The sequence below is a fragment of the Arvicanthis niloticus genome, chromosome 9 (assembly GCF_011762505.2).
Source record: "Arvicanthis niloticus isolate mArvNil1 chromosome 9, mArvNil1.pat.X, whole genome shotgun sequence".
NCBI lineage: Eukaryota > Metazoa > Chordata > Mammalia > Rodentia > Muridae > Arvicanthis > Arvicanthis niloticus.
Genome location: NC_047666.1, coordinates 56453716 through 56478108, shown reverse-complemented (window position 1 = coordinate 56478108; position 24393 = coordinate 56453716). Strand labels below are relative to the sequence as shown.

General features: G+C 40.3%; 1 protein-coding gene across 3 annotated transcripts in view; it reads left to right on the top strand.

The window, feature by feature from the left end:
• Ankrd30a (ankyrin repeat domain 30A) overlaps positions 1-24393 on the top strand; it is a 69871-nt gene that overhangs the window by 30649 nt on the left and 14829 nt on the right. For all 3 annotated transcript variants that reach the window (XR_013112594.1, XM_076940387.1, XM_034512242.2), the window contains 13 exons: positions 1495-1559; positions 3298-3434; positions 6448-6615; positions 7728-7761; positions 8040-8181; positions 10383-10596; positions 12162-12345; positions 12997-13134; positions 14465-15421; positions 16323-16475; positions 19884-19954; positions 20308-20401; positions 22749-22861. Coding sequence is in view for 2 of the 3 variants with exons in the window: in XM_076940387.1 (XP_076796502.1) it covers positions 1495-1559; positions 3298-3434; positions 6448-6615; positions 7728-7761; positions 8040-8181; positions 10383-10596; positions 12162-12345; positions 12997-13134; positions 14465-15421; positions 16323-16475; positions 19884-19954; positions 20308-20401; positions 22749-22861 (2470 nt within the window). In the remaining variant the exon portion in view is untranslated. The remainder of the gene's footprint in view (positions 1-1494; positions 1560-3297; positions 3435-6447; positions 6616-7727; positions 7762-8039; positions 8182-10382; positions 10597-12161; positions 12346-12996; positions 13135-14464; positions 15422-16322; positions 16476-19883; positions 19955-20307; positions 20402-22748; positions 22862-24393) is intronic.

Below are 24393 nucleotides of genomic sequence, written 5' to 3'. Positions count from 1 at the left end.
TGGTGTGCAGAACTTGCAAAGCTGTCCTGAGGAGGAAATGCAATGACAAATAGCAGATGTATCTTTTCCATTAGGAAGTTATATTCTGCATGGCTGTGTGGCTCGCAGCAGACAGAAGACACAATAAAGAACTTTCAGCTCTGAAGTACTTCTGCATATCTTTGTAATGCTGTAGATATCATTTTCACGTATTTTGTTAACATTGTAAATGAGTGAATTCCCTTAACATAGGAAGATCCGAGGCCAAACTACAAAACAGACACATACTAACTTTTCACAGGATATTTGATACTTTTTGCAATGAAAAGAATCTAATATTTAAGAACTAAAATTTGTTCATTTCTTTGTTAAATGAAATTTTGTTCTATTCTAGACCCAGATAATGTCATGTCCTAAATATTTCTGGAGACAGTCCCTCAGTCCAGCTGCCCACCCCCTTTATTCTGTTGCCATGGCACTTGGCAGTCTGTCACCAGTGCAGACAGGATCATGAAGCACTCTTCAGTTTTAGGGCCACACATCCACAGTTACCTGTAAAACTCATACGCTGGCTGACTTCTGCCCAGCTTCTAGTCTTTGGCCCTTCCTTCTGTTTCTGTCTCATGTTTCTGACATTACTAAATTGCTGGTAATGTCCTCTTCTTACTGTCACACTTGGTACCGATCTCACTTCGCTGCCTTTCTTGACTTGATGATCCTTTTCTGCCCTTCATCTGGCTAACCTAGTGGTTTACCTTTAGAAAAGCCATCCTTCACACCGTTCATTAAATGCTTTCTACCCCAAAGCCTAGCACTTAGTAGGAACTCAAGAACTGGTTCTTAAGGAAAATAAATACTTTATATGCAGATGGTTTTTAAAAATTGACCTGTCTAGTACAGGAGCAAAAAGAATGTACGTGTGTGGGGAGGGAGTACAGCTCAAGTGATAAAGATGTGGTGGGAGGGTTGCTGAGATAGCCCCAAGGAAAGAACACCTGTCAGCCAAGGGAAAGACAACTCCACTCAAAGCTTCCGAGAGTAGACCTGAGGCTTGAAGTAAAAGAAATCCTTCAGATCAGTGGGGGTGGGGGGAGCATTTCAGAGGTACTACAGTGTTCAGCTATAAAGGGCATAAGAAGTAATAGTAATTTTGGAAGCCAAAGTTACTATTAGCAGACGGAATTGTGTGTACTCTGAGTGTATGGTTTTGTTTATGTTACGTGAGTCTCTGGTATTTTTAATGTTCCTCCTCCGGGTGTATTTACGTTGAGAGGATTTTTGCATTGAAATTCTTATATGTAATAAATTTGGCTCCAGATAGTGTCTGAATGATTTGTTGAAGTTTTGGATAATTAGGAGTATTTCCCTAAAATAGTAAATATTTAGCTTTATAGCTAAGGATTAAGTGTAACTTAAACTCTTAGAAGAAAAACAAATTGTTTATTTTTCTAGGTTTATAAAGACTTTATCTAGTAAAGAAGTTTATTTTAACTCAATGCGCACATTTGATTGCAGAGCCAGAAACAGTATCAAGGGAGGAGCAGACGCGGCCCAGTGGCACTGAGGACAGCCAGCTAAAGGCACGTGAAAGCTAGATGCTGGGATACTGTGCTCTCTGCTTCAGCGGGAGAGCATGTGGGATGAGTATCATTCAGACTAGCCAGTAGATAATAATTTAATATTTAATTTTAGAACAGGTCTTATTTTTAATTACACATTGTATATGTGTGTGGGTAAGTGCTTATGTGTAGGACCCCTTGGAGCTGGAGTTAGAAGCAATTATGAGCTCAACAGTGTTCTGAGAACCGAACTCAGGTCTTACGTGCTCTTAACCACTGAACCATCTCTCCAGCCCCCGATACTTCATTTTAAAAACATTTAACTAGTTATAAAATTTGAAATAGGGCTCGGGAGATTCATCCTTGGGTAAGAGTGCTTGCTGTGTGAGAATCTATAGACCTGAGTTTAAATTCCCAACATTTACGTGGAAAAGGCCCAAGATGGACATGTGTGTTGGTAACTGCAGCACCGAGGGGCAGAAGTAGCAGAGCTCAGTAACCTCACACCACACCCTTTAAATCTCCTCCGAACCAGCACATAAAATAACCTCCTTCGCCTGGTAGAGAATCACAGCTCTGGAGACAGATCTCAGCATTGGGGTACTGGGTGATACACTTTAACTTCTAATTTGATTTATCATCAGAAACTGGCACATACCCTAAATGACTTCATCCACCATCTTTATTGAATAGGAGACTATTAGAACTGGACTTAATACAAATGACTACACTGTCATAGTTTATAATTGGAACCAGTGTTGCTCTCCTTTGGTATTTATTGACCTCGGCACTTAATAAAGTTTGCCTCCTCTTCACATGGTGATCTTTAGAAAAAGGACTTAATCTCCTCTTTAATGTGTGATAAGATAAGCATTTTTAACACAAAAAAATCCACAACACAACACAACCCTTCTAGGTGTAGAACAGAAGAGTGTAGTGCAAACAAAGCATAGACATGTTAAGTCTGATGGTTCACACTGTCCTGTTATAGACTGAGTTAAGTTTTTACTTCTTAGTTATAGTCCAGTGATTTAAAATTAGCTATAAACATTTTTACTGCTAAGATTTCAATTGCTTTCTTTGTATATACTCTTTGATTATTTAAAAATAAAGTTCTTTTAAAAATATACAGCCTTACAGAAAGAACTCTTTTTTTAAAGACTTATTTATTTATGTTTATGGGTATTTTGCCTGCATGTACATTTGCACACCAGAAGAAGGCATCAGATCCCATTAGAGATGGTTGTTAGCCACCATGTGATTGCTGGGAATTGAACTCAGGACCTCTGGAAGAGCAGTCAGTGCTCTTTAACCACTGAGCCATCTCTCCAGCCACAGAAAGAGCTTTTGAGAATAAAACTGCACATCATTCTTCTTTCTCAGTATGCAGAACAGGGGACTCAAATGTCAAATCCAAATCCTGGCTAAACTGTCACATGACTAAAAAAAGAGCTGCTAGCTAAGAAAAACTGGAATTCCTTTGCCATTGAATAATGACATTTTTAAAGATTTATTTTTATTTTACCTGTGGGCATGTCTGGCCTGCATGTATATATTCACTAAATGTATGCAGGTGCCTAGGTCAGAGGTGTACACTGGGTCCCTGGAGCAAGAGGTACAGATGGCTGGGATCCACCATGTGAGTGCTGGACCACATCAGTGCTCTTGACCATGGGCCATCTCTTCAGCCCCTCCCACAAAAAGTCTTTTTTTTTTTTTTTGAAAATCAAGTTATCCTTCTGTCCACTTTTCATTAAAGGTTGAAGAAAAGAGAAAGTACAAAAATAATGAAGCAGAACTGTCAGGAAATGTGGACAGCGGTGCTGATGGAAGCCCCCAGAGTGCAGACACTGATAACCAGCAGTTTCCCAGGAAGGGGGGTGAGGGGCATGGCAGGTAAGACTGGGCAATATTTAACATGGATAGGTGTTACTATAAAACAATTCTAATTTATGTTACTATTCATTTTTAAATAAATATTGCACATATATGTTAGACATATTCAGCCTTACATGATTGTCAGAAAAACATTAAAGGACATATCTTTCCAATTATATTAATTAATTTTTGTTTAAAGATATATACAAAACATATATTCTTAATAACATTATGTTATTTACCTATAATCTGTGACACAATATACAAACATGCTTAACATATGTTTGCATGTAAGCATTTGTAAGTCATGTTTTTTTATTCCAGAATGATTTGATCCCAGGAATGAAGTTACTAACTGTTAGATTAGGGTATATTTCAAATTATGATACATGCTATTAAACTATTCACAAAAAGTATTTACCATTTTCTGTAGTAAGAATTTTGGTTTCTTTAAAATTCAGTTATGTGAATGTTTCTGTTTTTTTTTTAATTTATGTTAAAAATTTATTTGAAGAATGGCATACTATTTTAACATCATTTTAACAAGTCTGGGAACTTAATCCTTTTTGAAGAGGTACTATTTAGAGATTAATAATACATTTTAAGTACTGATATATACATACCAAATTAATTCCAGTTCAGTACATTATAAATATAATAAACATACAAACAAACTACTCAGGTAACTGAAATATAATGTATATATATTTTTTCACTTGGGTTTGAATGAGAATGGCCAGCATTAGATTTGAAAATGTCGTTTTCTTGTTAGAGGTCTGTCACTGGGAGTGACTTTTGAGGTTTCAAAAGCCCATACCAGGTCCAGTCTCACTCTCTTCCTCTGCTGCCTGCTCATCGGGATGTAGCCCTCAGCTGCTTCTCCAGCACCCTGCCTGCCTACCTGTCATCATGCTTTCTGCCATGATGATAATGGATTAAGCCTCTGAAACAATAAGGAAGCCCCAATTAAATATTTTCTTTTATAAGCGTTGCCTAGATCACGGGATCTTTGCTCAGAGATAGAAACACTAAGATAATATATAAATATATCTGTTTGCGTACACATACATAAATGCACAGGCAGACTCTCCAGAACAACATTTTCTTCAGTGACAGACATGTTAGTGACGCCATTGCCGTCTGAGGTTGTGTAAATACACTTTGTCAGTTTCTCACATGGCAGAATTGCCTACTGTTGCATGTCTTAGGAAAGATCATCCTGGATAAATGTGAGGAAGAAGAGGGGACGCGACACATGAGAATGTGTCAGCAAGAAGAAAACTATATTAAGGTACATCTCACTTTCCTGAACGTAAATTAGACCAAATACACTATTAACTTTGAGAGTTTAGATGAATAGGACAAATCCTACTTTTGCAGTGTCTTCAGATTTTATTTCATTGTAATTTAACCTCACATTTAATGATGTTTAAAGTCACTCACGTAAATAATATATAAATATCATAAGTACAGTTTTCCTTTAGTGTCAACTTAGAAGACACAGTTTCCTGGAACCAGCATCTCTGAGGCCGGATGTCTGTGCAGTCCCAGTCTGGCAGTAGAATTCTGGCGATTTCTTAGTCATCTGTGCACAGTTATGACCATTCTTTTGAACACACTGTCTAAATGACCTTCTGGGTCTCGGTGGTGTTCATTGCTGTGGAGCTGGTACTCTGGGGAGCACACGACTGGGTTTTCATGTTTATTTCTGTACAGGAACCGTCACACCTAAGGAGTTTGTCTGTCTTTCCTTTGGCTCAGCTCATCTTCTCTTAGTGTAGTGCATGCAGTGCTCTGGGGAGGGTTTGGTTCTAAGCAGTGACACTTGGTTTGTTTTGCGTAGCGATGGATGCAGGTTTCAGAGTGGGCCACTGTTTTCACAAACAGACTTTACCCAACGTCACCCCCTTGCTGGTCTTCTACTGCCTTCTAGTGTGACTCCAGGTGTGATTGCTCTACCTTGAGAAAACTTCGGCCAGTGAGCACTGGTGGGAGGAGATCTCAGGGAGCTGAGTGTGTAGTCAGGTGGCTATGGAGTGGGGCAGGGCAGAGGCATGTGGAAACACTTATAGGGTAGGATGGGATTGAAAGATCCTGGAGGAGCCAGAGGACCTGGCAGCACTTAGTCACGGGTCTCTGAAGAACCTGAATTAGGGTGCAATGGAGTGATGCCTGCCTATGTCTCCGGGAGGGGAAATCAGAGAACTAAATGGGAAGAAGCAGAGTCTGATGGGCAGGGAGGGAGGTCATGAAAGAGAGAGGTGGGGCGGCTGTGGAGTGGGATGAGCAGGACCTCCTAGCAATGTAACAAAGGGAAGTCCTGGAGGATCCCAGTGGGTCTGTGCAATACAAGGAGCAGGCCTACTGTGGGGTACATTGCTGGGGAGGCTATTCCTGGATGGACGGGGCAGGCCCATGACATGGGAATGAACAGACCTTGCTAGAGGCCAGGGGAGGGGTATCCTGTATGTGTTTGTTCTGTAAAGAGTAATCTCAGTTGCCCATTAGCAAATCCAGCTTCAAACATTTTTATTTATCATTTGTTTGTTTACTTATGTTTCTGCACATGCACTACATTTAATAATAAAACTAAAACTGTAGCCCAGAGCTTTGTGTTCCTCTTGTGTAACAGTCATTGTAGGCAGGAGCTCCACCATTTGGGTGTAGTGTCAGGTTGTTAGTTTATTCACCTCTTGCTGTTTGCTTGAGTTTTACTCTCTGATGTTCCTACAAAGCACCCAGTCTTTGTCCTTACATTCTCGTCTGTTCTGTAAAATGGTTTCTGCTGCTTTCATTTCCCAGTGAGCTCTTGTGATTTTATCTCTTCTGAAAAACTTTTCTTGTGCTCAGATAAACGTCTCACAGATCAACTCCGACAAATCACACGTGCGCTGTTGTGGATTTGTTCACCTGCTGAGTGTGTGCTCAGCTAGTTCGTGGAGTCAGAATTGTACCAAGATTACTTGTATTCTTTGACAGTAGAATTCTTTTTTAAAAGACTTTTTTTTTTTAATTGTTTGTTTTTAAATAGTGGTCCTGCCTTGCTTATGAAGGAAGCAAAGAAGAAGGAAAACGAAAGATGGGTATCTAGAGAGTCTGTTGTGATGGCAGTGACTGAGGGCGCTGGCTTTCCAGCTGGTGGCTCGCTACAGATGCAGGACGGCTCCCGCTGGAGTGACACGGACCAAAGTGAATCCAGGTAAAATATGAGTTCTTTATTCTTTCTGGAGAAAATGTTAGCCATGGCTACTTAGCTTTGGAAACAAAACAGTGTTGTAGTCTCCAGGCAAGATGTTGCTGAAAGGGCAAGCGATTCAGTAAAGAGTCACCATGGAAGTCTGACTGTAATAGGTAATAACATTTTTTTAAATGTTTCCAGTCCAGGTGTGGTAGTTTATACTTGTAATTCAAGGCTGAGGCAGGAAGATCATCATGAGTTCAAAGCCAGCCTAGAGCACATAATGAATTCTAGGTTTACCTAGTCTACAGAGTTATCTGCTGTAGGTAGACATTTACCTTATCTCAAAAACAAAACGGTTTCCTACATAAGGACTGCTGAAGCACTTTCCAGATAGATTGTAGAGCCCACAAATGACAGTAACAATGACAAACGGGGCCAGCAATAGGGCTTAGAAGATGAAAGCACTTGCCACCAAGCATGAGGCCCTGAGTCTGATATCTCAGAACACACATGGCCGCAGGAGAGAATGGCTCATGCACATTCTCTGACCTCCTTACTTGTTATAACACACATTTATGTGTGCATACACACACACACACACACACACACACACACTAAGAAGAAAAGTAAACTTTTTTAATGTTATCTTTTTTTCTAGCAAATAAAGCAAGTAACATGTTTTTCCTTTTTCTGTGATCATGGGAACTTTGACCTAAGTTTAATTCTTCCTGGCCTGGGGATATGGCTCAGGTAGTAGCTAACTTGCCTAGAATACACAGAACCCTGTATTTATGACTAACAGCCCACTGTGGACCTTGGTGGCACACAGTTCAGACCCCAGCTCTGTGGGTTGAGGTTGGAGGCTCAAGGTCATCCTCAATTGACTAAAAGAAATATGTGTGTTTCCAATTTCTTCTTATGATAGTAATAGTTATTTTTATCTCCTACTTTCTGTTTATAACTAAACACCCTATAGAAAATTATTATATTTAAAATATTCTATTAACTTTATTAGTAAAAGAAATAAGTTTCAAATGTAGAGGTTTTGTATAAAAGTCAATAATCTTATATATTCTTTATATTTTATATAATATTAGTCTTAAAGGATTTTTATGTGTTTTTTTTTTTAGGCCCACAAAGAAAACATCTAATAAAAATAACAAGGTAATGTAAAAAGAATAGCAAAACAATATTTTGTTTTAAAATATGAGGTAATGTTTAAAAATGTAAGTTAAAAGATATGAAAGACAAAGTGAAAACAGGACTTTGCTATCAGGTAAGAAACAGTGGCGGTTGGTATCGGTGTCCTTTTGACCACAGTTGAGTTCTTTTAGAAAGTGTCTCTTTCTGCTTGTATAAAACAGAAAGCTTGTATAAAGCTTGTATATTTCATGCATAGTGTAAACATCAGGGAACAGTTTAAAATGGTGTTTATTTTACAGGACAGCAAGCAGACAGCTGCTGTGGGCAACCTTGATGACTTCACTGAGTCATCTGAAACGAGCTCCGAGGACCATGAGCTCCAGGGCCCTGATTACGAGAGCGTTTTGTGTGAAATTGAGCATCTCAGACTGGAGTGTAAAGGTATCACTGTGTGAGTGGAAGGCCTTTTAATGTATGATGGATGACATGTACCACTTAGCATTGCCCCGAACCCTGATGTGGGACAGTACTGTTCCTGTCATAAATACACGTTGTATTAACATAGTACGTGAGCTGCTCGTTATACTGTCAGCCGGAGCACTGCAGCCCCTCTTGTGGGACCGACACATCCAATCTTTTTGTTCATCTTGCTCTTCTTCTGTGTCTTACTATCACCGGGTGATGTTACCTGCTGTGCTAGCTAGTTTTATGTCACCTTGACACAAGCTAGAGTATCAGAGAGGAGGGAGTCTTAACTGAGCCTATGTCTCCAGAAGCTCTGGCTGTAGGCAGACCTGCAGGACATTTACTTAACTAGTGACTGATGAGGGGGTCCATCCCATTAGGTAGTACTGTACTGTACTGAGCTAGTAGTCTTGTGTTGAGCAAGTCATGATGAGCGAGCACTGAGCAGCACCCCTCCATGGACTCCGCATCAGCGTTCTTCCAGGTTTCTCCCTTTTACCTAATTTCCTTCAGTGATGAGCAGTCATGTGGAAGCCCAAACCAAGTAAACCTTTCCTCCCCAAGTTGCTTTGGTCGGAGTGTTTCATCAGAACAGTAACCCTACGATACCTGGTCTCTGCCTAGAAAGCTGCAAACCTAGAAAGCCATTTGTTCTTGCTAACCCACCTCCTGCAAGCCTGGTCTCTTTTTTAACTGTAATTATGTAATTGAAAAGATTCAGACCTGATCATATGACCCCTATGCTACAAGGTTAAACTGCTCAGTCCTTGAGCTTCCTCCAGTCTTTTCTGTGTTTCGGTTGTCTTAGAAGTTGCAGTAGACTGTTTTGTTTTATACAGTTCCAGCAAGGCATATTGATATATAAAGGGTAATTTGGTTAGTTTCAACATTTGTATTAAACATATTTAATTACCATAATCAGCATAGTTAACAAATCTTATCAAAGAAGCTTCCATTTCTCCCACGCTCCTTGTTAAAACTCTGACAGATTGTTCTCTAGCATGTCCTCGTTCTGTCTTCCCATCCATGAGAGGAGAGATCCAGTGTGTATGTCCTCAGAAACACTGATAGCAGTATTTTAAATCTTAGCTATTCTAATGGCTGCATAGTACGCATATCATTCTGGTCTTAACGTACGTTACACTACTAATTAATGTCAAGGATTTTGCATGTATTTCTTTTCCTTTACTGTCTTTGATAAACTCCTTTCTGATCTGTATCCAATATCTTGTAAATTGTATTGTCCAGCCTGACTAAGCAGAATAGATATTCTTCTTATAGGAGCAATGGATGAAATTTCATCTAATCTTTTCAGATAGTTTATCCTTGGTTGATGTAGTTTCTTGCCATATGTTCAGTACTTGGCTAAGTATTCTGGGTCCTGTACAGTCCTGCAGGGTCTTTATCTATGTTGCTGTCTCCTCTCTGGTCTGTCCTGTGATCTCAAGCTGTCTTTGATGATCAGACTCTGAACTTTTTTTTTTTTTTTTTTTTTTTTTTTGGTTTTTAAAGACAGGGTTTCTCTGTGTAGCCCAGGCTGTCCTAGAACTCACTCTGTAGACCAGGCTGGCCTCGAACTCAGAAATCTGCTTGTCTCTGCCTCCCAAGTGCTGGGATTAAAGGCCTGTACCACCACTGCCTGGTCAGACTCTGAACTTAATCACCTCAACTCAGCAAGTGTAGGGAGCTCTACTGCAGTTCTTTATCTGTGAGTGGTAAGAGAGTCAGGCCTGGGATGTTCATAATTTCATTTGTCTATTAAGGATCAAGTTGTGAGATTATTATTTAAGATATTTTATCTGTCTTCATTTGTGTTGTTTCAAGTGGGATTGTGGCTCCATAACTGTTACCTCATCTTGGCTAAAAGCAGATTAAAACAGAGGCTCATTAAGTGCTTTTTGTTTCTGTTTTAAACCTAACATGGAATGTTTGGCTAAGTTTAGCTTAACATGAAGATCTCCAGTTCTATCCAGTTTTAGAAGAACAAACCCATTGTGTATAAATCGCACATGTTCTTTTAAGCTGACCCAGAGCAAGGGTCACCTGTGTTACTTGCAGAGCCTAGTGTAAGGTGTTCCACATTGTAGGTGCTCAGTGTAAGTGAATGAACGCAAGCATGCAGGCTTCTTCTAATATGCACACTCATTTTATCTGTCTCTTATTGTCTCCTCATGCAGATACTGTTAGTCTACTGAAAATCCGAGATGCTGTTTATTCATATAAAAGATTAATAGAACTTAAAAGAAGCCACTGTGAACTACTTACAGGAAAACTGAAAAGAATGGAAAACAAATATAAGGGATTACAGCAGGAAGTGTCAGAGACAGAAGAAGTGAAGTCACGGTTGGAACATGAGAAGGTCGGCTGGGAGCAGGAGCTCTGCAGGCTGAGGTGTGCTGTCTCTGGTTATTATTTATTACTGCTTAATGTTCTGTTACACTCACTCATTCATATATGAGCCTATACACCTTGCAAGTGTGTGGAAGTCGGGTGCTAACTTTGGAGGGCCGGTCTCCTTCCACCATGTGTGTCCTAGAGATCCAACTCAAGTAGTCTGGCTTAGAGGAAGTACCTTGACCCTCTGACCTATATTCGGGGCAGTGACAGCTCAGCTTTGAAGGTGTGTTAGAGCCTTGTCAACAGCCTGTTCTGTAGATGATGAGATGATCATGTGGTGAGCTACGCTTCCTGATTTACGTATGTTGAGCCATCCTTAAAGCCAACTTAATCGTGGTGGATGATCTTTTTGATGTGTTTTTTTTTATTTGATTAGCATATCTTAATAGGAATTTTTGCATCTGTGTCCATCAGGTAGATTGACGAATACATTTCCTTTATTGTTGTTGTTGGTTTTTTTAAATCTGATTTAGGTTTCAGTACAGTGCCAGCTTCATAAAGAGAATTTCCTTTCAAAAATTACTTAATTTATTTTCCTTTTCTATGTAATAGAGTTGGTTTTAGTTCTTTAAAGCTGTGGTAGAGTTCTGCGGTAGATCTATCTGGACCTGGGTTTTATTGTTGTTTTGGTCTTATTACTTGTGGGGGACCTATTTACATTTTTAAATCTCTTTTTGGATTAATGGTGGTATGTCACATACATTATGAAATTCATCAGTTTCTTTCAGATTTTCCAGTTGATGGAATAAAGATTTGAAAGTATATAGTTATTACCCTACAGATAGGAAAAAAAACCTATTTTTTTCTAATTTTATTAATTTGGAATTCTTTTTTAATTTGGCTAAAGCTTTGGTGTATGTGTTATACAGAACAGTAGAAGGTGCTATCTTAAGACGCAGTGCTTTAGAGAGGCCTGAAATATTTCATAAAGTTAAAAATTGTACTTCTGATCACAGTGTAATCTTTAAAACTAATACCTTTTAAACAATTAAGTTTAAATTGTCTGTTTTGATTAAGAAGTAAATACAACTGGTGTAAAAGATAATTTTTCTTTTTAAAAAAATTTACTTCATGAGTTTGGAAGTTTTGTCCACATGTCTGTCTGTGCACTGCATGTGTGCAGTACCCGCGGAGGCCAGAGCCGGCGCCTTGGCTTCTTTAGAACTGTTGCTATAGATGGTTGTGAACCACCATGTGGATGCTCTGAACTGAACTGGAGTTCTGGAAGAGCAGCCGGTGCTCTAACCACAGAGCCATCTCTCTCTCTACAAAAGATCATTTTCAACTTGTAACTGTACTGAATGAGTTCAAAATTCCTTTTCAATAATATTTACCAGACTTCTAGAAACTTGCTAATTAAAGTTTTTATTCATCCTTATTATCATCAAGAACATATGGGCTTTAGAAGAGATTAAAGTAAGAAATTAAACTCATGAATCATAAAGTGGAAAAAATTATTTAATAACAGAGAAAGTTTATTAGGATAGTACATTACCATGTTTAGGTCCAGATCACAAAGTGATGTTTGTTTTGTAAAAACAAGTTAATTTTAACTTCAGATTTGTACTGAAACAAGAGGAAGAGAAGAGGAGAAGTGCAGATCAGCTTTCTGAGAAAATCGTGGAGCAGCTTAGAAGGAAAAGCGAGCAGTATCAGAGTGAGGTGGAAGCCAGGCAGCAGCTTGAAGTCTCTCTCAGGACCCTGGAGATGGAGCTGAAGACAGTGAGAAGTCATCTCAACCAGGTAAGCTAATCCCTGGTAAAATGTCTTACTCCTACTTTTATTTGTGTATTTTAATGTCACTTTAATTATATAAGTGTATTTACATACATCCAAGTATATATCTCCATGAGCCACTTAAGATTTATGTTTCCTTATTATACAAACGTTATGAACATGACAGACATCAACATCATCACTAGTTGATGTAATATATATATATATCTCCATCCCAATGTTGACCAGTGGCACCTCATGCTGAGAATAAATCTTAACATAGATAGCAGAAATTATTTATTGTGACTCTTGGAAACAGATGGGTGTCACATGTATCTTTTCGAAGTGAAGCAATGGAAAGTAAGTTTAATCTGGAAAATAAAGTTAGTTTAGCACTCTTAAAAATAAAAGCCGACTTTGAAACTATTAAAACTAGTTAGATGTTTGTAATAAACTGTAGTTTGCAATATACTTTCCACCTGTAGGAAGTAGTTTAGTTTTTTAAGCAATGTAACTATAATATGCAGTACAAATTGAGTGTTTTATGTGGGTTCCTCATGTTTTCATTGGCTGTCTCTAGTATGTTTTTAATGTTCCTGCCCTAAGTAAGCTTCTAGATACCATGTCCACAACAGGCGCAGAGGTGTGAGACTGAAAACTTCATCACTGTATCTCCAGGTTTTAGAGGAGCGAGACGAGACTCAGAGGCAGCTTTCCCGAGAACAGAATGCCAGAATGTTACAAGATGGGATTCTTGCAAATCACCTCTGCAAGCAAAAGGAGATAGAAATGACGCAGAAGAAAATGACTTCTGAGGTATTTTCTTTAGTCTTCAAAAGATGCGTTTGTGCATTGATGTATTTACATATTTTCAGAGCCAGCCTTATGGACCACAGAAAACATAGAGGATTTCTGAACCATATGTGTGCATACATATAAACCTGTTTCAGGAGGCTTCCTGCTGTCTGAAGTAATGTAAAGGAATAAGTGCTCTGGTGAGGGAGCGCTAGCCACAGCGTGAGGAGACTGGGGAATTCTGCAGCTTGTTAAATTTTTAATCTCTCCTTTTCACAATGGTGGTGATAAGAGTTCACGCACCTGTGCAGACATACTTATTTGTATAGTGCTTATTTTTAGCATTTATCAATAAATATGGTTTCAATGACAGACTAAAAAGAATGTTAGAAAAGTCTTTCTGGATAAAAAGAACTAAAGGAGCTTTGGGAAATATCTTGTGTGTAAATGAAAGAGCTAAGGGTCTTATTACAGACCGATTATTTACATTAAAGTGTAGACCTGATTTTTTTTTTTTGCATGTGTATGTGGTATGTTTGTGTGTTCACATTTGTGAACACAAGTGCATGCACGTAGAGGTTGATGGTAGGTTTCTTTTTGGTTTCTCTGCACTTCACATGTTGATGCAGGGGCTCTCTCTGAACCTGCTTGGCTAGCCCACCAAGCCAGCTTGCCCGGGCATCTCCCATCTTGGCTTCCCATGAGCTGCAGTTGCAGGTGGGCTGCCACTCACCCCAGCACTTACCCGGGTGCTGGGAACTGTGCTGTGGTTCTCACCTGCATGAAGCCAGCTCCTGATGTGAACTGTCAACAAATTTAGTAATCTTGGACTTGGTGCCTGAAGCCTGTTGTAATTCAGAGAAGGGCTTTTCCAGTGCTGAGTTTCTTAAAAAGTATTTCTCTCTCTGTCTCTCTCTGTCTCTCTCTGTCTGTCTCTCTCTCTCTCTCTCTCTCTCTCTGTTTTGTTTGTTTGGTTGGTTGGTTGGTTTTTGTTTTTCAAGGCAGGGTTTCTCTGTATAGCCCTGGCTGTCTTGGAACTCACTCTGTAGACCAGGCTGGCCTCGAACTCAGAAATCGGCCTGCCTCTGCCTCCCAAGTGCTGGGATTAAAGGCGTGAACCACCACCGCCCAGCCAAGTATTTCTCTCTTAATTTCATGAAGTCATTGTCTTTGATTACATTTATGAAGTTTTAGGAATTATACTTCTATAAGCTGAAAAATTAGTCTATTTTTCCAGCTGCTATATGTGTTTCAGCACTTAGGTTGAAGAACTTTACATGCTGTTCTTGAATTCTGTAGGAAATTGTGACGTTTCGTAGACTACTAGCTAAATGTCTCTTTTGTTACTTAGGTTTCTGTTAGTCAGGAAAAAGAAAAAGATCTATTGCATAAAAACCAGAGGCTGCAGGATGAAGTTGCCGTGTTGAGACTGGAAATGGACACAATAAAAAACCATAACCAGGAGAAGGAAAAGAAGTATCTTGAGGATATTAAGATTGCAAATGAGAAGAATGATAATCTTCAAAGGATGATTAAGCTGAATGAAGAAACATTTACAAAAACAATGCTCCAGTATAGTGGGCAACTTAACAGTCTTAAAGCTGAGAACACAATGCTGAGTTCTAAGCTGGACAACGAAAAACAGAATAAGGAGAGATTGGAAACAGACGTTGAGTCGTTCCGATCTCGACTGGCTTCCGCTCTGCATGATCACGCCGAAATTCAGACAGCAAAGAGAGACCTAGAAACGGCCTTCCAGAGAGCAAGAGATGAGTGGTTTCGTTTGAAAGACAAGATGAATTTCGACATGTCTAACCTCAGAGACAGCAATGAGGTTCTCTCCCAGCAACTTTCTAAAACCGAAAGAAAATTGAATAGCCTAGAAATCGAGTTTCATCACACAAAAGATGAACTTAGAGAGAAGACGCTGGCTCTGAAGCATGTGCAGAGAGACCTCAGCCAGACACAGTGCCAGATGAAGGAGGTGGAGCACATGTTTCAGGATGAGCAAGGGAAGGTGAATAAATACATGGGAAAGCAGGAGTCGATAGAGGAGAGGCTGGCTCAGCTGCAGAGTGAGAACACGCTGCTCCGACAGCAACTAGACGATGCCGCCAACAAGGCCGAGAGCAAAGACAAGACAATAGTGAACATCCAAGACCAGTTCCAGGATGTGCTAAACAGATTCCAAGCTGAGAGTCAGAAGCACAGCCTGAGGCTAGAAGACAGAAATCAGGAGTTAATCATTGAGTGCAGTCATCTGAAAGAAAGAATGTGTCAGTACGAGAATGAGAAAGCGGAAAGAGAAGTGAGTATCAGAAAAGAGAAGTATACTTTAAACTTTTGTTTATTTCTGTCTCATGGGGTGGGGAGTATCAGCGTGTGCCTGCGTGTATGTCTGTCCACCATGTGCATGCTGAATGCTTACAGAGGCCAGGCAATGGTACTCTGTAAAAATCCCTTGGAATGAATCGAACCCAGGTTCTCTGGAAAAGCAGTCATTTGCTCTTAACCACTGAGCCATCTCTCCAACCCCAAGAAAGATAAATATTTTTTAAAACATCCCAAAGAGAAATTCAAAATACTGTTTGTTAACACTAAGTGTTAAGTCTAGCTAAATATAAAAATCTAGTGGCTCTGCCCAAAGCTGGGCAGAGGATGATGACTGAAGACCAGGCACGGAAACGCAAGGACTCATGATCTTCCTCATAATAAATAGTCTTAATAAGCTAATTTCTTAAAAGCTCCAGAGTACAGAAGTGGTTTTTGGAGCTGGGGGTGAGACAAGGAGGGAGGTGTGGGTCAGTGGGTCAGTTACAGTGAAGAGCAGGAAATATGGAGCTAGTGAACAATAATACACCCTGTATTTCAAACATTTAGAAGAAAGGATTTCACCATAAAGAAATGATCAATTGAAGCCATAACTGTGTCTAACTTGATGTAAGCGCTAGATAGTGTATACAAGTATCAAAACAGTACGTACACTATACAGTTCTGTGTGTTTACATGTCAGTTCAAAGATGAAATTTTTAAATATGAGTAAATTAAAAATAAAGTATATAAAAGGTTTCACAATGTAGAATTCATCCCCACCATCCCCTCGTACACACACTACCATATGCAGTGATATTCCTCAGAGCGTGTGGAAGAAATAAATGGTATTAATGTGGTAATACGTTTTATAAAATTGGTAACAAATGTCTCATCAGGTAGTTGTGAGGCAGCTTCAGCAAGAACTGGCAGATACCCTGAAAAAGCAGTCAATGTCAGAGGCTTCGCTCGAAGTTTCCTCCCGTTACCGCAACAGTTTAGAAGAGGAAGCACGAGACTTAAAGAAGAAATTGGGTCAGGTCAGAAGCCAGGTACGTATGAATTTCGTATGCCAGCTGCTCAGGACGGCTTCAGCAGAGAGCTGGTTTTTAGATTTTCATTGCCATTACCTTCATAATGAACTTACTTCTTAAACTCCACTTTTATTCTACCTTTTTTTTTTTTCTTTGACTTTAAAAAAAGTGCATTTATTTCTTGTGAGGGAACAGGCCAAGCATGCTACCTCATTCCAGGGGAGTATGGAGGACAGCTGGTGGGGTCTGCCCTCGCCTTCCGTCACATGATCTCTAGAGGTCTGACTGATATCATCATTGGCCACAGACACCTTCAACCTCCAGAGCCAGCTCACTGGCCCCCTTTTTTTCTTTTTCTTTTGTTTTTTTAAAATGGTTGGAATAGCATCTGCTTCTTTTTTTTTTTTTTTTAAGATTCATTTATTTTATGTATATGAGTGCACTGTTGCTGTCTTCAGATACATCAGAAGAGGGCATCTGATCCCATTACAGATGGTTGTGAGCTGCCATGTGGTTGCTGGGAATTGAACTCAGGACCTCTGGAAGAGCTACCAGTGCTCTTAACCACTGAGCCATCTCTCCAGCCCCCCACCCCCATTTTTTTCTTAAAATTTCATAAGTCTTTTTTAAAGTATCCTTGTGGAAATTGAGAACTATATATCGTTCTTCAGAGATATTTCTATTCCAGTTGAGATAAAGTAGGTTAAACTTAGAGATGCTGTTTATGGAAAGTTCTAGAAAATCTGCCTACTTTTTACCCCCATTTTTGTGAGTGGATACAGTATCTTTGAAACTTATTTAATGAATTTCAAGACAACTTGTATAGAAAGGCCATATATGTTGTTCAGAAATGCAGGCGCTAGCCAGGTATGGCAGCACACCTGTAATGTCAGCTATTTGGAGGACTGAGTTTGAGGCTAGCCTAAAAAAAGTTTTAAAGGGACCAGGTGCAGTGTTCGCCTTGAACATTTGGGGCTTTATGTTCAATGCCTTGTGACAGAAATAAATCAAAAGCAAATGTTTTAGGATAATTTAAAACCTGTCTCCAAAGCTAGGCATTACTTTGATTTAGAAATATGACCGTCTGGAAATATTCAGATCATATATAGTATTCATATCTAAAACAAAATGAAAACAGTGTCTGGATTCTACCATCTGTTTTGTGTGTTTGGTGTAGAATCTCTGTAGACCAAACTGGTCTAGAAGTAACTGCATGAAGCAGGCTGTCCTGCAGTTTGCAGCCATCCTCCTGCCTCCTCCTCTCAAGTGCTGGGGTTATAAGTAGGTCCCAGTATATCTGGCTTGCAAAACAAACAACAGTGTTGAGTTATCACGAACATATTGTACACAGCTCACCATTTAAAGTAAAAAATCTGCATCACAGTGTATTTACAGATACATAGTCGTCATCACAGTCATGAGAACCTTATTGTAGTGAGTAAACCTTGCGCCTCTCAGTTGTCACCCCTCGTCCTTTTGTCTTTCCCAGACCTACCAATCTCTTTATATCTATATATAATTTCTCTTTTCTGAGCATTTAATATCATACAATATTCATTCCTTTTGAATCGCTGTGTTCTCTCAGCAGTGCTGTCAGACCTTGGTCTCTTCCTTGTATCTTTCTGTTGCCGTAACAGGCCGTTGCTATTCTCCATCAGTTGGCGGGTGTTGGGCTGCTTTACTTCTTGGCTGTTGTTAATGGTGAACTCTGGTTTACAGGGCACTTTACCGTTCACTGTGTTTCCCCATGGTGGGGTTTTATCACCTTAGTTATCTTGGCCCACTGTGCTAGCTGTACGTCTTTGTTCAGACCCCTGAATAACTTGAAAATGTTTTTGCTTAATAGTCATTAGAATAGAATTAGGTACTTCATACCTTACCAGTAATTACTTCTTTTGAGACCTTAAGGTGATAAGACTTTTTTTTTGTACTTCACCAACTACCAACTGAATTTTATACCTAACCCCCTCCCCGTAAGAAGGCTCTTACTCTAGATATATTTTAAGGAATTGCACATGAAATGGAAAGCATATAATCTAATAGAGGAGAAATATTCTGTCAAACATGTTTTTTTTTCTCACCATGAGAAAGAAGTAAGTGCATTTGCCTCTTTCATTATGTGGCTAGAGTTGGGATCTGAAAGTCCAGAGGCGGTGCAGTTGTGCGGCTCTGTCTGCAGCTTTTCTGATACTCCTGCTGCAAAACCTCCATGGACCATTAGAGGACTGGCTGAAGCAGCCCAACACACTTCGGGGAGTGTATTGCTTTAAGGACCTCAGTTTCTCCACAGAGCCTCTGGTTGTCATGCATTTCCTGCTTATACCAGGAAACAGTTTACTGCACTGTGTGATCCACGCCAGCTCAGTAGTATGGAGAAAGAGAAGCTAAAGACTGAGCATGTGAACAAAGCTACTGGTGCCTGAGAGATTTCCAGACGCTGCAGGAAGTCCTAGGGATATAGTATGGGCCTCAGGCTTCCCATTTCCTGCCATATTCAGCTACATAAGCCAATGCAATTTGTGTAGAGGTTCTTCTATGGTTGCCATAGCACCCACCTAAAATCTCTCTCGCTGCCATGTATGCTTCAAGTACTTTATATTCCCTAATTAGTCTTGTCAGTAGTCCATTGTCGTGAGTAGGATCATGTCCATTTCACAGATGAAGACACTAAGATACAGAAAGTTTATTTGCTTAGAATTTATACATCTAGCATCTGGAGGAGATGGTGTTTGGACCCAGGAATTCTGGCTTCCTTGTGGATATACCTCCACTGAAACAGTTTCATAAGGCAACCAACTATCATTACAATGTTATATTCATCGTAACTGGCAGAGCTATGACAATTTATAGATATATAGGTAGATAGCACATATACATAAGGATTTTTAAAGTCACAAATGACAAGATGATGTTGGAAATTCCTGCCAAGCTCTGGTCGCACATGCTTTTAATCCTAGCACTGGGGAGGCAAAGGCAGACATATCTCTAAGTTCGAGTCCAGACTAGTCCACAGAGCAAGTTCTAGGAGAGTCAGGGCCCTGTCTCAAAAAGAAAGAAAAAAGAAATTCTCTTTTCTTAGTTTCATGAGTGTGGTTGGGTTGCACATCTGGTTAGATGCAGTTAAGACCTCCCTGTTCTGCCCGCTGAGCTGGCCAAGCGCTAGTAGACTGTGATTTACAAACGGGGCTGTCAGTCACAGCAGACATCAGCAAATTTTCTGTAAAGGGCTAGGTGATATTTTAGTTTTTGAGAACATAAGATTCCTGTTGCAAGAACTCAGTTAAATTTGCCTTCACTCCAGAGACGTGCACATGAACAGTAGAGATCATGGGTATCCCTGTGTTCCTGGAAAATTGTAGCACAAGATTAAAATGTGCAGAATTAGAATAGCTCATTAGTAAAGGTTTGTTTTATTCTTTATTCCAGTTGCAAGAGTCGCAGGATCAACACAGAGAGGCTGTACAACGTGCTGAGAAGATGGAAGACCACCTACAAAAGTACAGTTTAAACAGTGTGACTCCGGTGTTTATGAAGCAAATAAACAGTATCTTGTGGCCGCTCTGCCAGTTAAGACAGCAGTACCTCTGAAGCCAGGGCACGGTTTTACCTCTAAGTTTCTTGAAGTGCATACCTTTAAAAAAGGATGCAGTTAGAGGTTTAGCTTATGCATGAAGATGTGGGCTTGATTCCTAACCCACAAAACATAGCTAGAGAAATTACGGTTTCCAAATTACCTGCTTTTCAGACCTTTCAGAATTTAAGAGTTTATTAAGCGACTCTTGATTTTCGAAATTATGTGATATTTTAAAAATTGCTTTATAAGTATAATTCTTTTAAAATATAATTTTAGGCTTGAACTTGAAAATTCCAAGTTTGAAATTACAATAAAAAAGCAATCAGAGGAAATCGAACAACTTCAGGAAAACCTGTCAAATGTGAATTTGGTAAGCTGTCCTCTTCTGGATTCTTTCCTGCTGAGAGGAGGGTCTCAGCTCTGTGGGAACACAGTGGGCAGTCCTCTGCAGTGGTGCTGTGGGAACACACACAGTGGGCAGTCCTCTGCAGTGGGGCTGTGGGAACACAGTGGGCAGTCCTCTGCAGTGGTGCTCTGGGCACACACAGTGGGCAGTCCTCTGCAGTGGTGCTCTGGGCACACACAGTGGGCAGTCCTCTGCAGTGGTGCTGTGGGAACACACAGTGGGCAGTCCTCTGCAGTGGTGCTGTGGGAACACAGTGGGCAGTCCTCTGCAGTGGTGCTGTGGGAACACAGTGGGCAGTCCTCTGCAGTGGTGCTCTGGGCACACACAGTGGGCAGTCCTCTGCAGTGGTGCTGTGGGAACACACAGTGGGCAGTCCTCTGCAGTGGTGCTGTGGGAACACAGTGGGCAGTCCTCTGCAGTGGTGCTGTGGGAACACAGTGGGCAGTCCTCTGCAGTGGTGCTCTGGGCACACACAGTGGGCAGTCCTCTGCAGTGGGGCTGTGGGAACACAGTGGGCAGTCCTCTGCAGTGGTGCTGTGGGAACACAGTGGGCAGTACACAAAATCTTGATGTTGTTTCTGTTCACACTGCTTGTTCCTCACAGTACAAGTCCACTCTGCAGAGAAGTTGGCTGAGTTCATAAATTAATGATTTCAGCCCTAACATTTTGACCGTCTGCTGCTGTGTTCACACCAGCTCTTGTTTCTGTCCTGTGAATTGGTAGGCCTGTGAGTTAGCTCTGTCTCTTGGTGAAGAGATGTAATGTTGCTATGGACATCGGACAACATTGCCCCACTAGAGCTTTACAGTAAATCCTTAAACTCTAAGAAACTTAAGTTATTTGATCTAGACTTCTGAAATTTTCTAGTAATCAAAGCCTTTCTCTGAGATTTTGAGAATGAATTACTTATACTTTTTATTCATCCAAAATAGATACCAGATCATGATGTAAGTGTTTTCCCCTAGAGAACTGTATTTTCTACTTTTTTTTTTTTAAAGAGCTAACACTAGAAAGGTTACAAGATAAATGCATTAGACACCAGCTCACAGAGCTGTTCTCCCCGCTGACCTCAGCCACCAGGGTCACTGTGTGCTCTTTTTTTATGAGTAGCCCATTTTTCCTAACATGACAATGTGTTGATGAGTTTATGAGACTGGCGGAAGATGACCTGCTATATAGGAGTCTTAAAGGAATGTATTAAGAGTACAGATTTAAATTTATGGTTTGTGTCTCATTTTGTTCTAGTTTTTGAGACAGGGTTTCACTGCTTAGCTCTGGTTGTCCTGGAACTCAACATGTAGACCAGGCTGGCCTCAAACTCACAGAGCTCCATCTACCACTGCCTTGCAAGTGTTGAAATTAAAGGCACTGTGTCCAGCTCCTGTTTCCTTTATTTATTTTCTTTGGTGGAAGGAGAGACATGCACATGCCATGTCCTGGGTGTGGAGCTCACAAGACAACTTAGGTTGTCTCTTTCCATCATGTAGGTTCCAGAGATCAAACTCAATTGGTCAGGATTGGCAGCAAACACTTTTATCCACTGGGCCACCTCACTGCCCCTGAACATTTTATAGCAGTGCTTCAAACTTGTTAAGCTTATTTCAAAGTGATGACAGATTTTCTGTAGCATTCTAAGAAAATGATAAGAATTCAAAATATGTGATATTTTGAAGTTTTCTCTGTGAATTAAGAGTTTAATAAGGTGCCAAGCAGTGTGGTTTATAGCTGTAATCCCAGCATTTGAGAGACTGAAGGCAGAGAATGGCCAAAAGTTAGTGCCAGCTTGGGCTGCATAGTCATTTCCAAGCAAAACTGGGTAACATTTGATCTCTGAAAAACTTAAAGCAGAGTAAACAAAACCAAGCCAAACAAACAAAGTTCAAATGGTGGCATGATGGATCAGGCAAATAAAAGCTCGTGCCACCAAGCCGGACCCAAACTTGATCCCACGAACCTGTGTGCTGAAAGGAGAACACTGACTCCTGAAAGCAGTCCTCTGACACATGGGCATGTGTACACATGCACAGGTGCTCACACACAAAGGAGAGCACTGACTCCTAAAAGCAGTCCTCTGTTGTGTGTGCACACATACACGCACATGCACACACAGATTCACACGTGCAGCACACACAGAGACACATAGACTCACACACACATGCACACTTACATACACACACTCATACACAAGCACATGCATGTGTGCACACTCACAGGCACACATGCAAAACACCCCCAATAGACATACAAGAGAAATAATCTTTTTAATAGAGTAAAAATAAAAAATATTTTCTTTAAAAATTCTTTTCAAAGTCTGAAGAGGATAAGGAAAAACTGAAGAAGCTTACAGAGTTGAAAGAGTCTCTGGAATATACTTTGGATCAAGAACAGAAGAGAAGTGGTGCATTAGAAAAGGAACTGACAGAGTAAGGTTTTAGTGTTTCCGTCTTCTCAGCCATTCTTAACTGAGTTAACTAATTGTACTAATGCCTACATACAAGTTCATTTCTATCTGCATTTTCATAAGTAAATTACATTAAACTTTACTTCAGAAACTGACAAGACTGAAGGTTTTTTCTAAGGTACTGCATGTATGCTAAGGTTTTCTGAGACAGTGCAGTGCCTTTGGTGTAGAGTGTCAGCTTTGATGCCTCCCTTGCAGCTCACTCTCGAGCTCTTTCCTTCCTTTGCATCATCCTTCTTCTTGCCATCTAGGCAGTTGATATCTTAAAAACCTATTTGGGGTTTTCTTTAACTATGTCATAAATTACCTTTATATAATTTATGTTTTCTTTATCTCTCTTTAGTTACAGAATTTTATCATGGAGAGAAACTTGTTCCATGGGCATCTCCCATGTGTATATGAGGTTTCCATGATATTGAACTTGTTTTAAATTTTTTAAATACATACACATACATAGTATATAGTCATGTCATCCCTTGGTACTGGTACCAGAATGTAGACAGAGGCCTGACTCTGAGGGTCCCTCACTCCAGTTGACCAAGGGGTAACTAACAGGACCAGGGAACAGAGGAACAGAGGGGTAACAGGACCAGAGAACAGAGGGCGGGGAATTGTTCAGTGTGCTCACACTGGGAAGAAGTTGTGGTGCCCTGCAGTCTGGGTACTGACAAGAGCATCAGGACTATTTAGAGAAGAATTGGGGGATGGAAGAGACATACGCATGTGGCCAGACTGGGATCCAGTTGATCATTTTCTTAGGCGCTTTGAGACTTTTACCAGTAAAGTGGATGCTGTCTAGGAAGCGCTTCAACTGTTGTCACAGTGTGTTTCTAGATAGTGTATACTATCCCTAGAATCAGAGAAAGTCTGACAGGGAAGATGAACTCAGTTCCCTCAGACTTAGAGTGATGACTGGAGCATTCTAGGCACCACACCAGGGGCCTGGAACACGGCATTGTAAAAGGTGGCATTGGACCATCTTTTGATTATCTTGTCCCTGAACATCTTAAAATATCCTGTTACTCATGACACTTTGTCTTTAGTCTTAAAGGAGGATTGCCAGCTAGCTGTGGATAAACTCCTTAAATGACTAACATGGCTTCAGACTTGAACAAAGATGTGATCCACAGTTCAGAGTCGCAGAAGGGATTAAGAATGACACCCAAACTGTATCTGCTTTGAGCTTGCTACTGGACATCCAGGGGCCTAAACGAGGAGGCAGGGGGTTCAGTAAACTTAAACTCTGAGTCTCTGCTATGGCATCTTTGGGAAATTGTATCTAGGACACTCTATAGATAGCAAAATCTGTGAATTCTTGGGTCCTTTAAATAAAATAATATACTATTTGCATTTAACCTCTTCCCAGCCTCCAATATACTGTCTCACCTCTCTAAATTACATACAATACCAAAGCTAGCGTGAAAGCTAATTAAGTATCTGTTGTCCTCTGCTGCTTAGGAAATAATGACAAGGAAAAGGATTTGCACGTGGTCA